The 19,385-nt window shown below is 35.6% G+C and overlaps 1 protein-coding gene across 3 annotated transcripts in view; it reads left to right on the top strand.

Moving 5' to 3' along the window:
- Window positions 1-19,385, top strand: part of LOC120539385 (protein Wnt-7b) — a 295,008-nt gene that overhangs the window by 225,777 nt on the left and 49,846 nt on the right. The window contains exon 4 of one of the 3 annotated variants that reach the window (XM_039769397.1): window positions 9,828-11,874. The exons of 1 other annotated variant lie outside the window; for it this stretch is intronic. In XM_039769397.1, coding sequence (XP_039625331.1) covers window positions 9,828-10,307 — 480 coding nt within the window. In that variant the 3' untranslated portion in view covers window positions 10,308-11,874. Of the gene's footprint in view, window positions 1-9,827; window positions 11,875-19,385 lie in introns of those variants that run through there. One more of the 3 variants, XM_039769396.1, reaches the window with a different exon arrangement.

The raw sequence follows: 19,385 nt of genomic DNA, 5'->3' as shown, positions 1-19,385 counted from the left end.
AAACAGTTCATGACTCAGTTTAAGATAATAGGAAGCATTAGACGCAAAACAGGACCAGACCAATAAAGGGCACACTCATTCCCCATATGTGGAGTAATATAACAAACATAACGTTTGCAGACTCAGAGCTGATCCCAGCAGCATTTTAGGCTGGCAGGAAGTAATCCCAGATTGGGCACAAGTGCATTGTAGGGCCCACTCCTACAAACAACTACACTCACACAGGGCCAATTTGGAACCACCTTCTCACAGATGTCTTTGGGGATGTGAAATGTGAAGAAAAGCTTTCACAGTTATGCATAGGTTGCTATGAATGCTTCATGTAGAAAGTAATTGAGAGTGGATTCATATCCTGGACTATAAAGAGTGAGGAAGCCTTTCTCAATTTTTGAGTGTTGAAGTTTCAGTTTGTGTACTACAGTGTATTTATTTTACATTAATTCATACCTGAGCTTATTACTTTTACACCAAGTTCCTCTCAATTGTGTATAAAATATGCAAACCAAATTACCAATCCAGTAATAACCCAAAGGGCAATGACTGAGCATTCTCTTCAGGCCCCTGTCAGATGTTTGCTTTACCAGTGCAGTGAAAGGGGTTGTTGTGTTCTTTATGTTTTACTTTCTTCCTTTATTTTTTATGTATTTTTCTAAAGTATTTAATTTGCTTGTGATGGTCTCTGGATAGCACTCTTCAGCGGCACATAAAGAGCAAAAACTTAAAAAAAAAAAGCACTTTTTTAAAGAAAAGTCAAAATAAACAAACAAACCCCAAACCACAGTTAAATGCACCTCAGTGCCAAACCACACTCACCCTGTAAGCAGTTGTAGCCTGTTTTCCAAGCTCCCTAGTCTTTTGCTTTACTTACCAGTCCCATGGGCTTGTGTATACCAGCCTGATTCATTAAACACACATTGGTGTCAGCCTTTTTTGATTGATTTGAAAAATGAGCTCAGTTCACTCTTCTTGCAATGTGTATATATTTTACATAACAGCTGTAAAAAGTAATTAAGTATACAACATTAATAAAGCACTGTATTTAGTTTGAAGAAAATGACAAAAAGCTGAGTTATTTACAATAACTGTAACAGATTAGGAAGCAAACCAGAAGACTAGTTAAGGTTTCTTTCAGCACACCCTCTTCTTAACCCTTTTCTGTTAATCCTGGAGTTTTAACCAACTTTCATCCAATTTCCCAGCTCCCATTTCTGGCTAAAATACTAGAAAAAATGATTTATAATCAATTGGTCAATCACCTTAACTCCAATAATTTATTTGAGATCTACCAATCTGGTTTAAGGCGTTATCATAGTGTTGAAACGGCTCTCCTGAAAGGGTTCAATGACATCTCTCTTATTACTGACTCAGGTGATGCGGCAGTCCTTGTCCTCCTTGACCTGTCCGCTGCCTTTGACACCATTGACCATGAAATATTGCTGATGCGGCTCGAACATCTTGTTGGGATTAAAGGGGCTGCTCTTAACTGGTTTAGGTCATATTTAACTGGTAGACATTTTTCAGTGACTTTAAATTCATCTTTTTCATCTACTGTTCCTCATAAATATGGTGTTCCTCAGGGATCCATTTTAGGTCCTATTTTATTCTCTATACCTTCACCCTATTGGAGCGATTTTTAGGAAATTTAACATTTCTTTTCACTGCTATGCTGATGATACTCAGGTTTATATTCCCGTCTGCAACTCTGCAATGAATCAACTCCACAACTGTCTGTCTGAACTAAGATCCTGGATGCCTAATAATTTTCTTGATCTTAATCAAAATAAAACAGAGGTGCTTATAGTGGGTCCACCAGCTAAAGCCCAAATTGGTCTTGGACTTCTTGGCTCTTTCTCTGCCTTTTCCAAACCTCAAGTCCGTAATCTTGGTGTTACCTTTGATAGTAACCTCTCTTTTGAGAAACAAGTAAATTCTGTAGTCAAGAGTTGCTTTTTCCAACTTCGTTTATTAGGTAAGATAAAGCCTTTTTTATCTTCTAAAGATCTTGAGAAAGCTACTCATGCTTTTATTTTTTCTCGCCTCGATTATTGCAATTCGCTGTATTCTGGCATTAACAAATCTCTGATACACAGGTTACAGTTGGTCCAAAATGCTGCCGCTCGCTTTCTGGTTGGGGCAAGGAAGTATGACTCTGTTTCTCCTATTTTAGCATCTTTACACTGGCTGCCTGTCAGTTTTTGAATTGATTTTAAAATCTTGCTGCTAGTTTTTAAATCTTTACATGGGCTTGCTCCTGCCTATTTATCTGAATTGTGTGTTTTACACCAGCCATCCAGAGTGCTTAGATCTTCTGGTCATTTGTCTCTGGTTGTCCCTCACACCAAATGTAAAACCAAGGGGGACAGGGCCTTTGCAGCTGCTGCTCCTCGCCTGTGGAACTCTCTACCTCATCATATAAAGGAGTCGTCTACAATTGAACAGTTCAGAACAAGATTAAAAACTCGCTTCTTTTCACTTGTATTCAGTGACCTTCAGTAATACTGATGGTTTGCCTCTTTGTGATCATATAACATTATTTCTATTTGTTATCTATCTTATTTTATGTTCATATATTTTATTACTATTTATGTTTTATTGTTTATTGTTTTTTCTTTTTTCTATTATTGTAAAGCACTTTGGCCGCAGCATTACTATGTTGTTTTAAATGTGCTATATAAATAAATTGACATTGACATTGACAACGTGTTTACTTTTTGCATCTTTTAACAGCATATTGCAAACATATAATGAAAAGCAGGGTTATTTCATGGTCAAGTTTTACAACTGCACCATATATCATTAGTCCAATATTCTAAAATGAAATGATGAAAATAAAGTTGCGCAATGAGAATTTTTGAGCAATGGATTCCTTTTTCTGCTCATAGTTAAACCTGCTTGAATGGACTTTCAGATGTTGACATGTTGCAAAGGTTTTGATAATTATAGACATGTTCTGGAAACAAGACACAAGGTGCTTATTTTAATATCCTTCTTTAATATTTTAATAAACAAAATCAAAAATAATCATCATCATTTTAGTAGTATAGTGCCAAAATGTGTTAAGAGCCATCCATTTAAGATTCTGGATAGAGGAAATTTAGAATTGTTCATGGCAGTATTCAGACCATAAGACACCTGGCCAAGAGTCAACTTACAATACACTGGCTGTACTTATGCAGCTAAAAAACTGACAGGATAAGCAGGGAAACAAAATAAGATAAATACCACAAATATAATGAGTTCACAAATGAGAAAAAAAAATTAAACCAAATGAAATTGCTGGAACCAAATACTCCTAACATACAATAAATATGTAGACATTTGGCAAATACAGTATAAACCTAAGTTTATTTACATAATAATTTTGTCAGAAAACTGTATTAAAAAGAAAAATATCTAACACAAAGAAATCTACAACAGTAGAATTATGGAAATATCTCAAACCCCAGTCAAAAACTAAAGAGAGCATGTGCAATGAGTTACAAGTGAATGAATGTCCTGTTATATACCCAAACATGGCAATTGGTGCCACGGCCCACCTGCCAAGTTGTTTGCCTGCCTATGGTAAAGTCATCCCTGATGGAGGATCATAGGAATCATGGGAAAGAGGGGTCCTTTCATCGGAGCAATGTTTCAGCCATGGAATGGCCAAATGGGGAGGCAGCTTGATGGATGAGGTCTCCAGAACTCTAAAAATATCCAAATCTTATTATGTGATATCATCTACTGTTAAATTCTGCTCCGTACTTCTAAAATCTTTATTATGCTGTATTAAGGATTTTTTCTGTTCTGTGTATTGTATTGTATTGACCCCCTTCTTTTGACACCCACTGCACGCCCAACCTACCTGGAAAGGGGTCTCTCTTTGAACTGCCTTTCCCGAGGTTTCTCCTATTTTTACTACAAGGTTTTTTGGGAGTTTTTCCTTGTCTTCTCAGAGAGTCAAGGCTGGGGGGCTGTCAAGAGGCAGGGCTTGTTAAAGCCCATTGCGGCACTTCCTGTGTGATTTTGGGCTATACAAAAATAAACTGTATTGTATTGTATTGTATTGTATAATTTATATAGCTTGGTCAATGATTCTAGTCAATGCGTTTTGAGTAGTACACTTGTGCAGCTGCCTTCAAAGGTGTAGAATACCGCCAAGAGGGTGGTGCATTTTCTTCTGGATGCCATAGGGCACTTGACAACTACTTAACATAGTTGCATGTTTCTCTGTAAATAGTTAATATGTCACCAGTGGGTGGTAGGAATAGCCCTATAAATGCTTTCATGAAAGTTCAGACACATGCAGGCATCATTTATAAACATTGTTGCTACAATGTCATGAGGCAAGTGACATGCACATCAAAATAACTGCAGCAACAAAATGGTGGTGCCCATTTAAAACAAATACACAAAATGGCAGCCCCCATGAAAAAATAATCTTTCAATATGGCAATGAATTTACACCAATGAAATAGCAGTTCAATAAAAAAAAGTAAAAAAAAAAAAAAGTTTCATTATTTGTGTACTTCTGACAGTTTAATTGGAAGGATGCTCTGTGATGCCCTGTGCCCTCAGCCTGACATATATCAAACTCTCGGACATCTTGTAGTTGATGGTCAGTAAGAGAATGAGACACTCAGACAGTTTTCTGCAAAGTGAACAGTAACACTCTGTTTTATTATAACGTGAATAAATAAATAGTACATGGTAAAATTCTCACTGTCAAACTGTCCACTGTAGAGATTGAAGAAAAATAAGCATTTGACTGCAAATCAGAAAATATTTGTTTAAAAACAATTCCAAAACAAAAAGCAGATGTAAAAATACTCTCGCACAGTATCTGGAGCAATACTCCAAGCACCATCCTTCTTCCTCCAAGACTGGTTCTATGCCTCTCACTTTCAGTGTCATCAGGGCCCCAGTCTGGAAATACAGTGTCTGCACATCGATCTTCCTAGTCCCACTCTATCTGAGTTGCTCTCTCACTATTCTTCCCCATTCTTAGTTATCGCACACTCATTGTCTTCACCTCTATTTTGGCCAGGGACCCAAATCATGCCCTCTTCTTCTCCTCTTTTCTCTAGTGGTCCAGGTGATGGCTCCTCCTCACCCTCAAGCTCTATGGGAATAACAGCAATCATCAGATAGACTTCTCACTCTCTTTGTTTCGATACCAGCTCTACTTAAATAATCCTGACTTTGCATACCACTAAAGAGAAAGGAGACACCAAATTACTGCCTCATTTCCCTTATGCTGCCTCTCTCTGCAGGGCTCATTCATACTGGGATGCAATACCTTATTCAAATTTTTATCATCTTGCATGAAAGACCTGCACTTCACTATCTAGTGGATTATAATTACTGGTCACAATTCAGGCCCCTCTGACTTTCATTTGCCCACATACCTCTTCTCAACGCCAAACACCTAATACACATCTGCAGCACCCTCTCTCTCGGTACTTATGCGTACACTCAAATCTGATTGATGAAAAATATACGTGGCACTTCCTGTCATATGCTGGGGAAGATCGCTATATAGAGCTGTACCATCCTAATAGATTGCAGCGTGTGACCCAGTGTGTCATAAATTCTTTTAATTTTTTCTGAATGTTATTATTTTTATATGTATCTGTTTGAATAGTATGCTATGTTTTTCATGTCAGGGAACATGTGGGTAAACATAGTTTTATTCTTGAAAGTAATTTTGTGAAATTAGTAATATTACCATTTTTTAATTATTTACAGCAAATCCAATTTAGTTTTTTTATGGCTATTGCTATTTTGTGATTCAGTTGCTAACACACAACCACGAGTTACTGGAGCATGTTCCCAGAAGTTGTGCCAGATCACGAAAACTTAAATGACGGTTTGTTGGACGCGTGCATTGTCCAGGATTGTGTATTTGAAAGCTTTATAGTGCTCTTCTAAAAGGTTCTCTTTTTTCTTCTGGTTTGTACTATTTTTTTTTTGGTTATTGACTTCAAGTTGCCTCTTGAGCTGTTGCCAGTTCTTTTGTCCTCACTGTTGCAATTTCATTTCCTGATCCTTCTAAGCTTCTGTTTGCTTGCATTACAACTGGCAGAACACAATATGAATAATATATGGACACCTGCTATTCACTGGAATGTGCAGGTGACCAAGAGTTTGCTTGACCATTTATTATGACCGAGGTACACAGAAGTACAAGGACATGTGGCGTTGTTTCCAGAAGGACAGCCCCAGGAGTTCTCAAGGGCATTCTTGATACCAGAAATTATGTCTGGGGTTGCTGTGAACATAGTTCCTGGCATAAGCTTAAAAATACATTTTGGCCATTTAAGCACTAAATTTGGACCCAGCAGGTCAGTGGAGGACAAGAAGACAAGACAACAGCGGGTAGCTAAGATTTCATATGTTTGTTCATTTGAAACTTTTGTACCCCCTTGTGTTTATCCTCATTCTTGTGTTGTTATTTTGCTACTAAAATATTGCTTTGGTCCCCTTGGTATTTATTCCTGGGTTCTGGAACAGCTACTGGTAATAATGAATAGAAAAAAAATGTGTTGGAGATGCATGTATCAGTTCAATATACTAGAATGTAGTGTTCAGTAAAACCTACTGTAATCAGTGATGTATTCCTATTGTAGTCGTTTTACATTCAATTTCAGGATAGTTTAGAAACTGTGAAGTGTCAGTTAATGGCCAAAGATATCAGGTCTTCATAACAGAAAATGACTTGTCTGTTTCTGTCACTTTTACTGTACATGCTGCAGAGATTTATGTGACATTGGTCCTCATCCTCAGCAACATCCTATACAACTTTAGGCTGCCCAGCTACACAATAAAGCCCTCCTGAACTAATCTGTCTGAAGTGGCATACTCGAGAGTAATTGAAAATCTTTGTGGCTGAAGAATACTCATCGATGGAATACAGCTATTATAAGACTTATGTTCCTATAGAGGAGAAGAGGGACTACTAGAGGGGCTGCTACTGATTACTGCCAAAAAGCTCTTGAGTAGCCTTTTGTTCACATGGAGACTACATACTAATGTAAAAATAGATAGCTTCGGCTTGATTTGAAAATAGTGCTCCTTTTCATTTGCAAGTGCTGCACATTGGCCTTCATTGAATTTAATAGGTTTAGAATCCATTCCTATAAGAGAATTAGGAGAATTTGTAAGCACTGTAGATGCCATCTACTCATGGTTTGCAGCGTAAATTCAAAGATGTTTTTAAACGTTTCATTTTTACACAATATTTGTCAAGACACCTTTGTTAAGCTTTTTGCGATCTGAGACTTTAACAGAGCATAAAGAAAACTTCGAATAAGGATTCTTCACAGTTTTTGAAGAGCATAAAAACAGTATTAACTTATACATTTGTAATAATTAACAGGTAAAATATTTGAAATACATTTAATGAATTATCTGCATTATATAATCCTACATTACTGCATTTCATCATTAAAGTATTGTATATCTTGTCAAGTATAAATCTTAAATATTTAGAGAACTGTTGTGACATGCATTTAATTTTGCTCTGTCTGGTGTGGATTGAGGAGCACAAAGGATTCAACAAGGTCATTTAATTTTATGAGAAACACTCAGAAATTAAGAGTTGACCTTAAAGGGATACTCCATCTAAAAATTATATTTTTTTATTGTTACTTATCCCATAAGCTTTGTAGTGGAAAGCAAGAAAAATTTGAATCACATTTTTCATGCAGAATGGAGAGAAAAAAATGACATCATGATACTAAAACTTCATGAAATTACTTTTTGAATTGAAGATCTGGCTCTTCCCCTCAATCGTTGATCAAGTCCTGTTTTCAATTTAAAAAAATTACTCCCATGAGGCTTTAGTTTTGTGTTTACATTTGTGTGCGGATTATTCTGGAAGTAACTATTTAACAATATTTAGCAAAAAAAAAGCACAAGTGATATGAGATTTTTTTTCCCATGGACATTTTTTTACATTGTTTGCTATTCCACAGCATTAGTCACTGTTTGCTTCTGCTTTTCTCTCCATTCCATGTAAAAACACAAGATTTATTCTTTTTTTCTCTGTCACCACTTCAAAGTAAACAGAGTAAGTAACATATAAGAAAAATATCATTTTTTTTGGTGGTGTACTCCTGGGTTAGGAGGTGGATAAAGATTCTTCCAGATAAGGAAGATAAGTTTACATGCCAATAGTGAAGTAAAGTCAGTTACAGTTTGTTTGTCCTTCTCCACGTTAAGCCCATCTGGGAGTACAGCAAACACAGCTTTTATTGGGTTAGGAGGGAGTGTGACACCAAGGCTGTCTGATAGGCATTTAAAGATTTTTATCCAGAATAATGTTAATTTGGTACTCGCCCAAAACATATCACCTAGTGAAGCTGGAGCTCGATTGCAACGTTTGCAGGTTGGATCTTACCCTCGAAACACTTTGGACAGTTTTAAACGAGACAGATGTTCATGATAAAAGATTTTAAGTTGAATAATTGTATGCAGTGCACATATGGAGTTCAAGTGAATTCTGTGCATGGCTGTCTTCCACTCATTTTCTGAAATGATGAGTAAGACATCCTTTTCCCACTGCACTTTGGGATCTTTGAAAGGAAATTTAAAATGATTTTATGTATTAGAGAAAGGCTGTCTGAGTCCTCAAGACTGATCAATATTTCTTCTGGAATAGAAGTAAGTGGGAGGTGAGGAAAACTGGACAAGTTTTGTTTAACAAAGTTTCTAATTTGGAGGTAGTGGAAGAATTGTGTTGATGGAAAGTTAAATTTAGAGTGTAACAGTTTGTAGGATACAAAGACATTATCTATGTACAAATTTCTAAGTGATTTAATCCTGTATGTTTTTCAAACATTAAAAACTGTGTAAGTTTGAGAGGGTGGAAAAGGTGGTTATCATGTAGAGGTCCCACAGATAAAAGCTTCTCTGACTTGAAGTGCTACCTACATTGGTTCCATATTCTGAGTGAATGAAACACAATTGGATTGTTAGTATATTGACGATGATGAACATAAAGCAGTACTGCAGGATTTTTGTGGATCAAGCCTGTGTGTGGGAAAACACTTTTTAGTATTATATTTTTTAAGGATATTTTAGTAACTGTTGTCAAAGCTTATCATGCAATGGACCTTCAAAGTGAATTACTCCTTAAAGCCAAACATCCCTCGTTGTAATATAATGTACATAGTGTTTTTTTTTTTTTTTACAATTTAACTCCATGTAACAAAAAAGAAATCCAGCAAGTCTGTATGGAAAACGTAATCTGTGTGTTTTTTTGTGTATTTGAATTATGCTGAAATTATGTAAAGAAAAATTTTTCAGTGCTTATTCCAGATTTGTTTTATAAAAAATGTTACATATTTTAACTCTAAATAAATACATTTATGACAGACTAAGATACTTAGTATGTTCACATATTAACAAGTTATATATTTTTCTCTCAAAGTTGACAAACTCATAAACTCAAAATACTAACAATTTTCATATTTTGTCTCTATCGCACAGTCAATGGTTGAACGCTTGTTATTGCTTATGACTTGGTGACCTCAAGATGTATAAAGTTAACAATTTCTGAATTTCTGTGGATGTGTAAACTTTGTATTAATCATTCCAAATTATTATTTATTTGCTTAGTTTTTTTTGAGGCAGTTTAGCCAAACTGGAGCCATGTGCAAGAATTTGATAAAAGCTAACATCTGCTACAGTCACAAGAATATCTGTCCCCTATACTGTGAAATCCAAAAAACAAACGATTTGATGGAAAGAAATGTACCTACAGAAAAAAAAAAACAAATACATGCATGAGAAAAAAGTAGGACTGGGGCTGAACATGGTTTTAATTGGTATTTTTGTTATTTTAGGTTCTTGAAGAGAGGATGAAACTAGAATGCAAATGCCATGGTGTGTCGGGTTCTTGTACAACTAAAACTTGTTGGACAACTCTACCAAAGTTCAGGGAAATTGGATATATCTTAAAAGAAAAGTACAACGATGCCGTACATGTGGAGGTAGTGAGGGCGAGTCGCCTTCGGCAGCCAACGTTTCTCAAAGTTAAGAAGACACGCAGTTACCTCAAACCAATGGAGACCGATCTTGTGTACATTGAAAGGTCCCCAAATTACTGTGAGGAGGATGCTACAACAGGAAGTGTGGGCACCCAAGGAAGACTTTGCAACCGCACCTCGCCACACACAGATGGATGTGACTTGATGTGCTGTGGTCGGGGCTACAACACTCACCAATACACCAAAGTATGGCAGTGCAACTGTAAATTTCAGTGGTGCTGTTTTGTTAAATGCAACACCTGCAGTGAACGGACAGAAGTATTCACCTGCAAATGAGGTGCAAGAAAGAAGGTTGACGGGAGCTGGTTTGGAAAGCGAGATGGCATTATTTCAGAAACACAGAATAAACAAATAAACAATAAGTGGAACACAGCTCGCCATGGCATCATTTTGCACATTATTTTTATTTTCTTCTCTTTGCAGAATGCATCAAAGCAAATTTTTTATATGATTAAAAGATAGACAAGCAAGGTCAAGGCAATGATGCCCAAGAGATAACATGTTTATCATGCACTGCTATGTATGCACTGATGAAGATGCAAAGCTGGGATATTAATGGCTGCCCTCGCATCTTTTTTTCCTCTTTAGAGGCATGGGAAGTTGGGAAGACTGTGGTTTATTGCCTACAATAGAATTCCCAGATTTCTTAACAAACAATAAACTTCTTATTCTCTGGAAGGTAACACGCTGTATTGAAAAACAACTCTGTTAACTATAATGGTTCATTAATAGTCTAATGACTTTGGAAAAATCTAACAAAATTTCAGAATTAAGTCCAAAATGTAATGGATAAACTGGGAAAATATTGAGCTTTGCTGAAATGAAGAAAGCTATATTAGCTTAGTGCTTTTAAATACATTGAGGCAAATGTTCACTCCAGTAGAAACGAGCCTTAAAACATTGCCTACCTATCCAAGGAAGAAAAGACATTGTTAATTGTCCAGGCACACTGGAACTGTTTGTTTGAACACTGAAAATAAATTGTCTATTTATGTTATAGTTTCTTAAAACAAAGCACTAACGGGTAGAGATGTCTTATTTGTATTACGTGTTCTAGAAACTCTTAACTTATAGGTCCAATCTTGGGGAAGTTACCCACTTATTCTGTTGCTACTGATTTCTTTACATTAAAAAAGACACAAACAAAATAAAAGCAGATACATATGCAAGCAAGAAATGTACTGAACGGAAATCAATGAAGTTGCTTTCTGCTATTCAGTGAAGAACAGTACTTCAAGTGCAACAAAAAAGGGCGAGATTCATGTGGTTGGGAAAAAAAAAAAACACAAAGTAGAATCTCAACTTTCCACTACAGAGGGGTGTCTAGGATAGAAAGCAAAAAGTTCAGCAGGGTTTTAGTTTTGTTAACCTTGCCAAGTAATGTTGAATACTGAGAGGCCCAAAAAGCATGCAAATGAAATGGCTGTCCAAACAGCACACATTTTCATGACATAAAAAATGAGCGTATTTCCCAAAACTGTATCCAAAGCAGTCTGCATATGCCATCACGAAATAATTGTATCTGCAAAAATGTTTTTTATTTACAAAACACTGTATTCTCCAAAGTTGTTAACTCCTACAACTGACAGCTTTTCAGTTTGCACTGGTCACTTCAGGTGAAGTTTGAAACTGGTTTTATTTTCTTAGGTAATGTTTCTATATCTATACCGTATGTAAGTATATAGCATTAAATGGAAGCTTCTTAAACATATTTATATTGCATTGAGATTACTTATATCAGCTCTTTGCAAAAAAGGTACTCTTTGTCTTCTTAAATAGGTTATATTATATGATTGTGTGCCTGATTACTGCCAACAATTGTAAAGAATAATCTCAAAGTGGTTCCTTTCTGCATTTCTGTGATTGATATATATATATATATATATATATATATATATATATATATATATATATATATATATATATATATATATATATATATATAGAATGAGCCTTTCTCTTTGCAGATAATGTAGCACAGATTTTTTAGTTCAGCAAAGTCTTAAAATCTTTTATTTTACTTCCAGTTAAGTATTCTATTCAATTATTTTGAGCTACATATTATGCTGTACTTCATGTTGTTTGACTCAAACAATGTGTTTGGCTTAACACCACAAAACTGTCTTGTCAACAGATCCTGAACGAGCCAGGCATTTTTTAATTAATCAATATTATGTTACATCTAACACCAGACTAGTCTGCTTTGATATTTAATGTCTAAAATTGCTTACAAAATAAAATGCAGTAATTAAACAGCTATTATGTCTTTTACAGAACATATAAGCAGAAAAGCCTTTGCCTTTATTAGGGACTGAAAATAAAGGATCAAACAGCAACAGGATTATGCTTTCTTGACTAAAGAAATATCTTGAAAACCATAACACTGCATATTCTGTAACAGAAACACTGAAAGACTTCTCTAAAATAATTATATTTTTCCAGAAGCATATGCTTTTCTTGTTTGTTCATTAGTTTTTCCTGTTTTATAATAATAATTCTAGAGTTTGAGGTCCATAACTCAAGATGTTGCATTTAATAGGTCAATTTGCGATATTAAACAACAAAATTTCTTTCATTACCAGAACTTTCTAAGCCAGAGTCTCTGAGATGTGAATATTACTTGTTAGCAAGTAGGAAAGGAGCCAATTATAAATGGGTACAGCCACCCCAAACTTACTAAAAGAGGGCTAATTTAAAGTCACTAATTAACTTAACCTACATGTCTTTGAGAAATGGGAGAAAATCAAAGTATTCAGGAGAAAAAAATGAGTGCTTGGGGAAAATATGCAAAATCTGCACAGACAATGGACAGAACTGTTGATCAGACCTTGGCCTTTGAACATTTGAAATAGCAGTACTAATGATTCTATCATTGTGCTACTTAAACAATAACCTTCACTTTACACTCATTGTGCACTTTTTTGTGCAAATTTCATCTTTGTTTCCAAATGTAATAATTAATGTAGAAACATTGCCAGTGTTAAATGAACACCTTAATCACACTATTTTAAGGGTTAGTTTGGCACTAAAATTAATGTAAAACTTTCATTTTTACTTTGAATATTACAACTTTACTAATCAAATAAATTATGTATTCACATTACATTACAACACTGCAGTTCTTTTGAAATGAAATGCTTCCATTAGGCTTTCAACCACATTTCAAAATAAAACTTTTTTATATTGTTCCTTAGAAAAAAGAATTTGTAAATTATGTAAAATGTAATTAATAAAACCTCAGGAAAGGATTATTTTTCAACAATGTGTTTCAGAACTAGTGTTATTCAAGGCACAGGATTAGAGCCTAAATATACTCTGTACAGTGCATAGAAGATGGACGTTCTCAAGGTAAGGCAGTTATACTCATTAATCATGGTGTATCTGTGATGAAGTTGAAAAAATATATTAAAACATTTAGCTATGCCTTTAATATACTTTTACTTACCACAGACATTATCTTTAAAACACAATGAACAGTGAATCTTACCACAATGCTTTATGGTGTCTGAAAATAATAGGTGACAAAGTATGATGTCAGGGGTCTAGGGCTGGGCAATGCTGATGAATTGCATTATTACATCATCTCCTAGAAGAAATGGACATACTGTATGGTTTTATTCTTCATTTGAAATATGAAATGTGGGTATGGCTAATAATGGAGTGGGTAATGTCAAAGGTTTAGCCAGAAAATTTTCTCAGTTTTAGGTAAAAGTAAAGATAAAAATGGATTTACATATACTATTATTCGCCAAGATAGCAAGCAATAACTTAAAATGTATGGTTTATATTATATGATACAGTATGTATTAGGTGTAACTAAATTATTTTATGCAATCCTTCACATATTACAAAAAACATAAAGATAAACCATATCTATTCCATGGACTCTACCTATCACTTATTATAAGTGAGAGACAAAGGCTAAGAGTTTTATGATGTGTTAACTCTTTCTGGACGTTTTTTTTTGTTCCGTTTTCTCCCAGGTCTGTATATTTTCCCCAAAATCTCAGTTTTCTAAAGAGCATACAAAGCAAACACTGTATGCATTTAACATTAAACATTAGCTTTCTAAGATCGGATGTAACACTGTTTACATACCTACTACATTCCTATGTATGTCTAACCATTTATATTCTGAAAGGCACTATCTGAAAAGAAGTAGCTACCTGCCTTTCGTTTTTTGATTTCGAGATCACTTGCATCAAAATCGGAGTTTGATAAGTCAGAGTCTGATTCAGCAATAATATGCAAAAAGCAAAAAAATTAATAATGCCCACAGAGTATTTTGCTTTGTACAATCGCTTTGCTGTTTTGCCCGACGTCACTGCCATTCTAGACGTTGTTTACTCTACGCTCCTCACACACAAACACACAGGGATTCGATGTCAAGTCAATGTGTCTAAGAGTCCCCCTAGCAAAGAGGGCCTACCCATAACGTGATGGTGAGTTTTTTTAACGTCTACAGCTGATTATTATCCTCTGCCCTTGGATGTCAACTAAAGTCAATTTCCAACCTCAACCCTTGCTGTTGACAAAAGTCGACATCAGCCCTAAAAGAGTTAAATTGTACCAATGAAAACAGTAATAAATATAATCAAATGAAAGCATTCAAGAGAATCGTGTTCACATAAGCTCATATATCACTGTATGTCCACAATCCCTGATTTCAGAGGGCAAATGAGAGTGGAGGTACAAAATTCCAAGCTTTGTTCCAGTGCTGTAATTGTCTCTTAAATTCAATATTTTTTGGCCATCAAAGGGTAGTTTGTACAATTTTTGTTGATGAGACATTTTCTTTACTCCAGTGCTTTATAATATAGAAACACCTTGTCACTGTACTTTAGTTTTGAGAATAGTTCTAGTTTGAATATAAAATTTTCCATGTACTTTAACTTTTACTTCATTACATTTTCAAGAACAGCTGCTTTTACTCTGACATATTTTGCTGAAGGCACTCATTACTGCAGTATTAAACCCAAACACAAAAGACTATCCAAACACGCACAATACTTTAAATCAATTATGTAAAATACAGTCCCCTCCCTTTATATACACCAAGTACGAAAATTTGCATATATGAAGAGAGTCTTTAATATTCTTTTTTGTTTGATGAACCACAATATAGCTGATTTTTTGCTTATTCTAAGGCCGAGGTGCTTGTTTCTTGAACACTTTTCACTGGTTAGAAGAGCTTGTGAGACTGGCTGGCTTTAGCAAAAAGAGTGTCATTTGCAGTCATGCGTGGGAATTGGTGTATTATGTCACCCACCTCAGCTTTTACCAATAAGGCTTTCATCGTGTGGACATGACAGAAACTGCTGTTCTACTACACAGAGTCTTCTTAACACATCAAAATATTTCTCAACAGAATCAAAGATACAAGAGGAAAGCAAATAAAGGACAAAAAAAAGTGTAGCAAATATATATTGAAAGAGTAAACGAAAAGAAGTGGTAAAAAATATTGTTTAAAAAAGCAAAACATTTACACTTCAGCCTTCTGTTAAACGGCAAAGAAGACAGCAGTTCCCTTGATCAAAAAAATGTAAGTTCTGATTACTGAAAACATATCTTACCTGTGATTCTGCTGGAAATGTTTTAGAGAGGCGGTTTTTCAGTAAGATGTTCAGATACCAGTGTGTAAACACTCAACAGTATATAATATGGTCAGCAGAAAGTCGAAAAAAAGGTTTTTAAGCAATTTGTGAATATCACTGGTGTAGTTTGATGGTATAGGTATTAGAATTAAACCCCCTCATCAATTGAGCCACAAAACTCTTTGTAGAAAATAATATTCTGCTGTAAATGTGCAAATTATTAATAACAGAAAGCTCATTATAAGGAACTTTTTAGTCAAGTTGCCAGCCATATGAGCGAACGGCAATCACAGCCATAGCCTGAGGGTATATGTCAGGTTTGATTTCTCCCCAAAATAGATTTGGCTTTGGTTTCCTCTTCATAATGAGTGCTGATCTTTACGGAAGTATCTGTTTGGCAAAAAAGTAGGTGTACTGCATGTTTTCAGCATATGACATGTGAATTATGAGACACAAGTAACATTAGATTTTTTTTCTTTTTCCATGAACACTTTTCACATCATTTGCCATTGTACAGCACTGGTCATTATTGGCTTATATTATATCAACGTTTTTCTCTTTTCCCTTAAAATATGAGATTTAAAAATTTTCTCCATCACTACAAACTACATGGGGTGAGTAACATATGAAAATATAATTGTTTGATGGATTATTCCTTTAAAGGGAAGCTTTTTAGGGTCATAGTTTCCTTTAACCATTGAGTGGTTCTCCCTTCTCACTGATCTTTTCGTAAGCCTTCGAGAAATGAGTTAAAGAACTTGCTGAAAAACTAGTAAGAAGAGCATGAGTGAAACTCTCACCACATGTTCTAGACAAACCGGCCGCAACTCTGGAATGAATTTCAAGCACATGCCACAAGCTCTATCAGCTATTTAACTTCATAGTTACTTTAGGTTTGCTGCATCTTGCAAAACTGAGCATGGCATGTAACAAGACCTTAACAAAGGCTTCTTTTAGTCTTAATTACACTTATGAAACATCAATAAAGTGGCATATTAAAAGCCTTTGACATGCTGGTAAAATTAAATGTGAATATGAAGGATTCACAGGTCTTATACTCAAAAGAAATATGTCCCATTTAAGCCACTTATGACCACTCCAAAGTGAAGTTTATGCTAAAGGAGAACACCTTCAATATACATTGTTAACTCAGAAGTGTGTTCTGTTATCTTTACTCTCATTCTTTTTTTACATCATCTGCCCAGTTTGGATCTTTATTGCTGCTATCTAATATAAAGCACACAGAACTCACTCATTGCAATGTATGTCAAACTGCTGCATAACAAAGCAACCTTTACATTATGGCAATGGAGAAAATAGGAAGGCCTGAATGAGGAGCTCAATTGTTTTAATTTATTAATGGCCAGATGCTGTTGTGAGTGTTAGTAATACATAATAGCTCTACAAAAGTCAATGCAGAGTGGTCAAAAGGTATACCCAGGAAATGGAGGAACCAAACAAGATAAGGCAAAATCACTGTCAAAAACAAGCCTGCATTAGTTAAACCTTTGGAGCAAATAATAATCTAAACCAAAATGCAATAGCAAAGTTGAAGTCAAACATTCATTACAAAAAGGATCTTATAATAACGTACTTGTTTTATCCTAACTAACACTACGTTTATTTGTCTTGAGCTTTACTCAATGTTCAGATAAAGAAGTCCTGCATAACTCTGTCTTAAATATGATTAGGGTGATGATGTCACAAATGGGATGCTGTCTGGTTGCCAACAGCAAATGACCACAACCTCACAAAATGGCAACACCCACAGCAAGACAATAAAATAATTAAACAATATAACAAACATCTAAAAATTCACAGAATGGAATTAACAGTTTCCAAAGAATAATCTTCCAGACCTTATATCTTCCTGTATATCAATAACTAGCAAAATACCCGTGCTTCGCAGCGGCGAAATACTGCCTTAAAATTTTTATTAAGAAGAAAAGTAAACCTTTTTAAACTGAGGGAAAATATACCAATAATTATTTGTTAAGGATCTCTTTGTATACCACATTGTGAGTTCGGCCCTCCGGTTGTAATATGACCAAGCTGTGCGCTGAGCTTACTCTTGAGCATGCAACGTACAGTTGGCCATGTGAACAGTAATCTTGTTTCAAATCTCACAGCTTGGATTGCTGCTGTCATAATCGGTTTGAGTTTCATGGTTTGTTTCAATTATGACAGTATTTGTAGGACTTCTGTTGAAGAGACATTCGGCATCTGTCAAGCATATACAACCGGTTTCATCGATAACTTCACATCTAGCTTTTAAGAGTTTAAACATTCATAAACATCAAAGTGTCCACTACTGAAATTGTCACCTGTGAATCTAAGATGTTTAAGAGGCATTGGCGGTTGTCGAAAGGTGTAAAATATTTGGCCATTTCGGTTCACTTGAAAGCGACAACTGAACAATTTAGCGGCAGCCATCAACTCACATGCAGAACCATAGGTGAAGGGCTTAAGCATTTCACACTTCTAGTGCTCCTGTGTAGTATAATTATCTCCTGTACCGTCATCAGTGCACACCTTGAACCTGTCCCAGTCATTCAATACATAAGACACAATGTTCCTCCAGATATCAAGAGTGAGCCTGATATGGCCATGCAATATGTAACACAGAGAATGGAAAAGGCAGGCACCATCTCCAGGCATGGAAACCACTCGGTAAGTGACAGTTCTTTGATCGATGGTGATCACCTCGATAGACATCCTAATGGGGGTATAGTTGGAATGCTAAAGGAAATGGATACCTGAACAATGTAAAGTAAGTCTAAAATACCTATACAATAATTATAATCGTAATAAACGGACAATAAAACGGCGGAGAAGCCATGGATTAAATAAAAAGGCTGCAGTTATCAGCAGGGAGATGTGAATACTGTGGCGAAGCAAGGAAGGGAATGAAGAGACCGGAGCGATGGACGACCTTATATAGGCAGGCAGCGTGGGGATTGGGGACCCAATGGCGCCTCACATGGCAACCGAGCTGCAGGCTATGGATGTATATATGTACGTAAGTAGAATTTAGTTAGCGTTGGGAACCCGCATACCAAATTTCTTGAAGATGGGCCCATAGGTTACAAAGACCGTTGGAAAGTTCAATATGGCAGCCGACAGTGGTGTCATACCACTGAAATAAGTACGTACATCGGTTTCGGTTAGCGCAGAGAAGCCGCCTACCAAATTTCATGAAGATGGGGCCATAAATAAGAAAGTGTAACATGGCGGACGTTGTCGACTGTTATGACCGTTACTCGTAGAATTTCTAAATGAAACCTGCTTAACTTTTGTAAGTAAGCTGTAAGGAATGAGCCTGCCAAATTTCAGCCTTCTACCTACATGGGAAGTTGGAGAATTAGTAATGAGTGAGTGAGTCAGTGAGGGCTTTGCTTTTTATTAGTGTAGATATCCAGGATATTCAAGCCCCAACATTCTATCAATAATATCTCAATTTTATAATTCCTTGTCATCATCAATACTGCATTGACAACAACAACAACAACAAACAAAAGATGTAAGTTAATTTTTAATTAATTTTCAGAAATGCCTAAATATTGGATAAGACCTATGCCCGTAATAAATGTCCGAGGTTGTTGTGTTGGACAAAAACTGAAAAATGACTGCATAATGTTAATAAATTATGTTATGATTATTCCTAATGCAAACTCGATGAGGCATATGTAAACCCTAGAGATCAAAATTAGAAAACAGTTTATGAAAAACTGTTTCTTTCAAATATTGGTTACTATCACTG

Source organism: Polypterus senegalus, chromosome 11, assembly GCF_016835505.1.
Source record: "Polypterus senegalus isolate Bchr_013 chromosome 11, ASM1683550v1, whole genome shotgun sequence".
Lineage (NCBI taxonomy): Eukaryota > Metazoa > Chordata > Cladistia > Polypteriformes > Polypteridae > Polypterus > Polypterus senegalus.
This window is presented reverse-complemented; position numbering and strand designations above follow the sequence as displayed.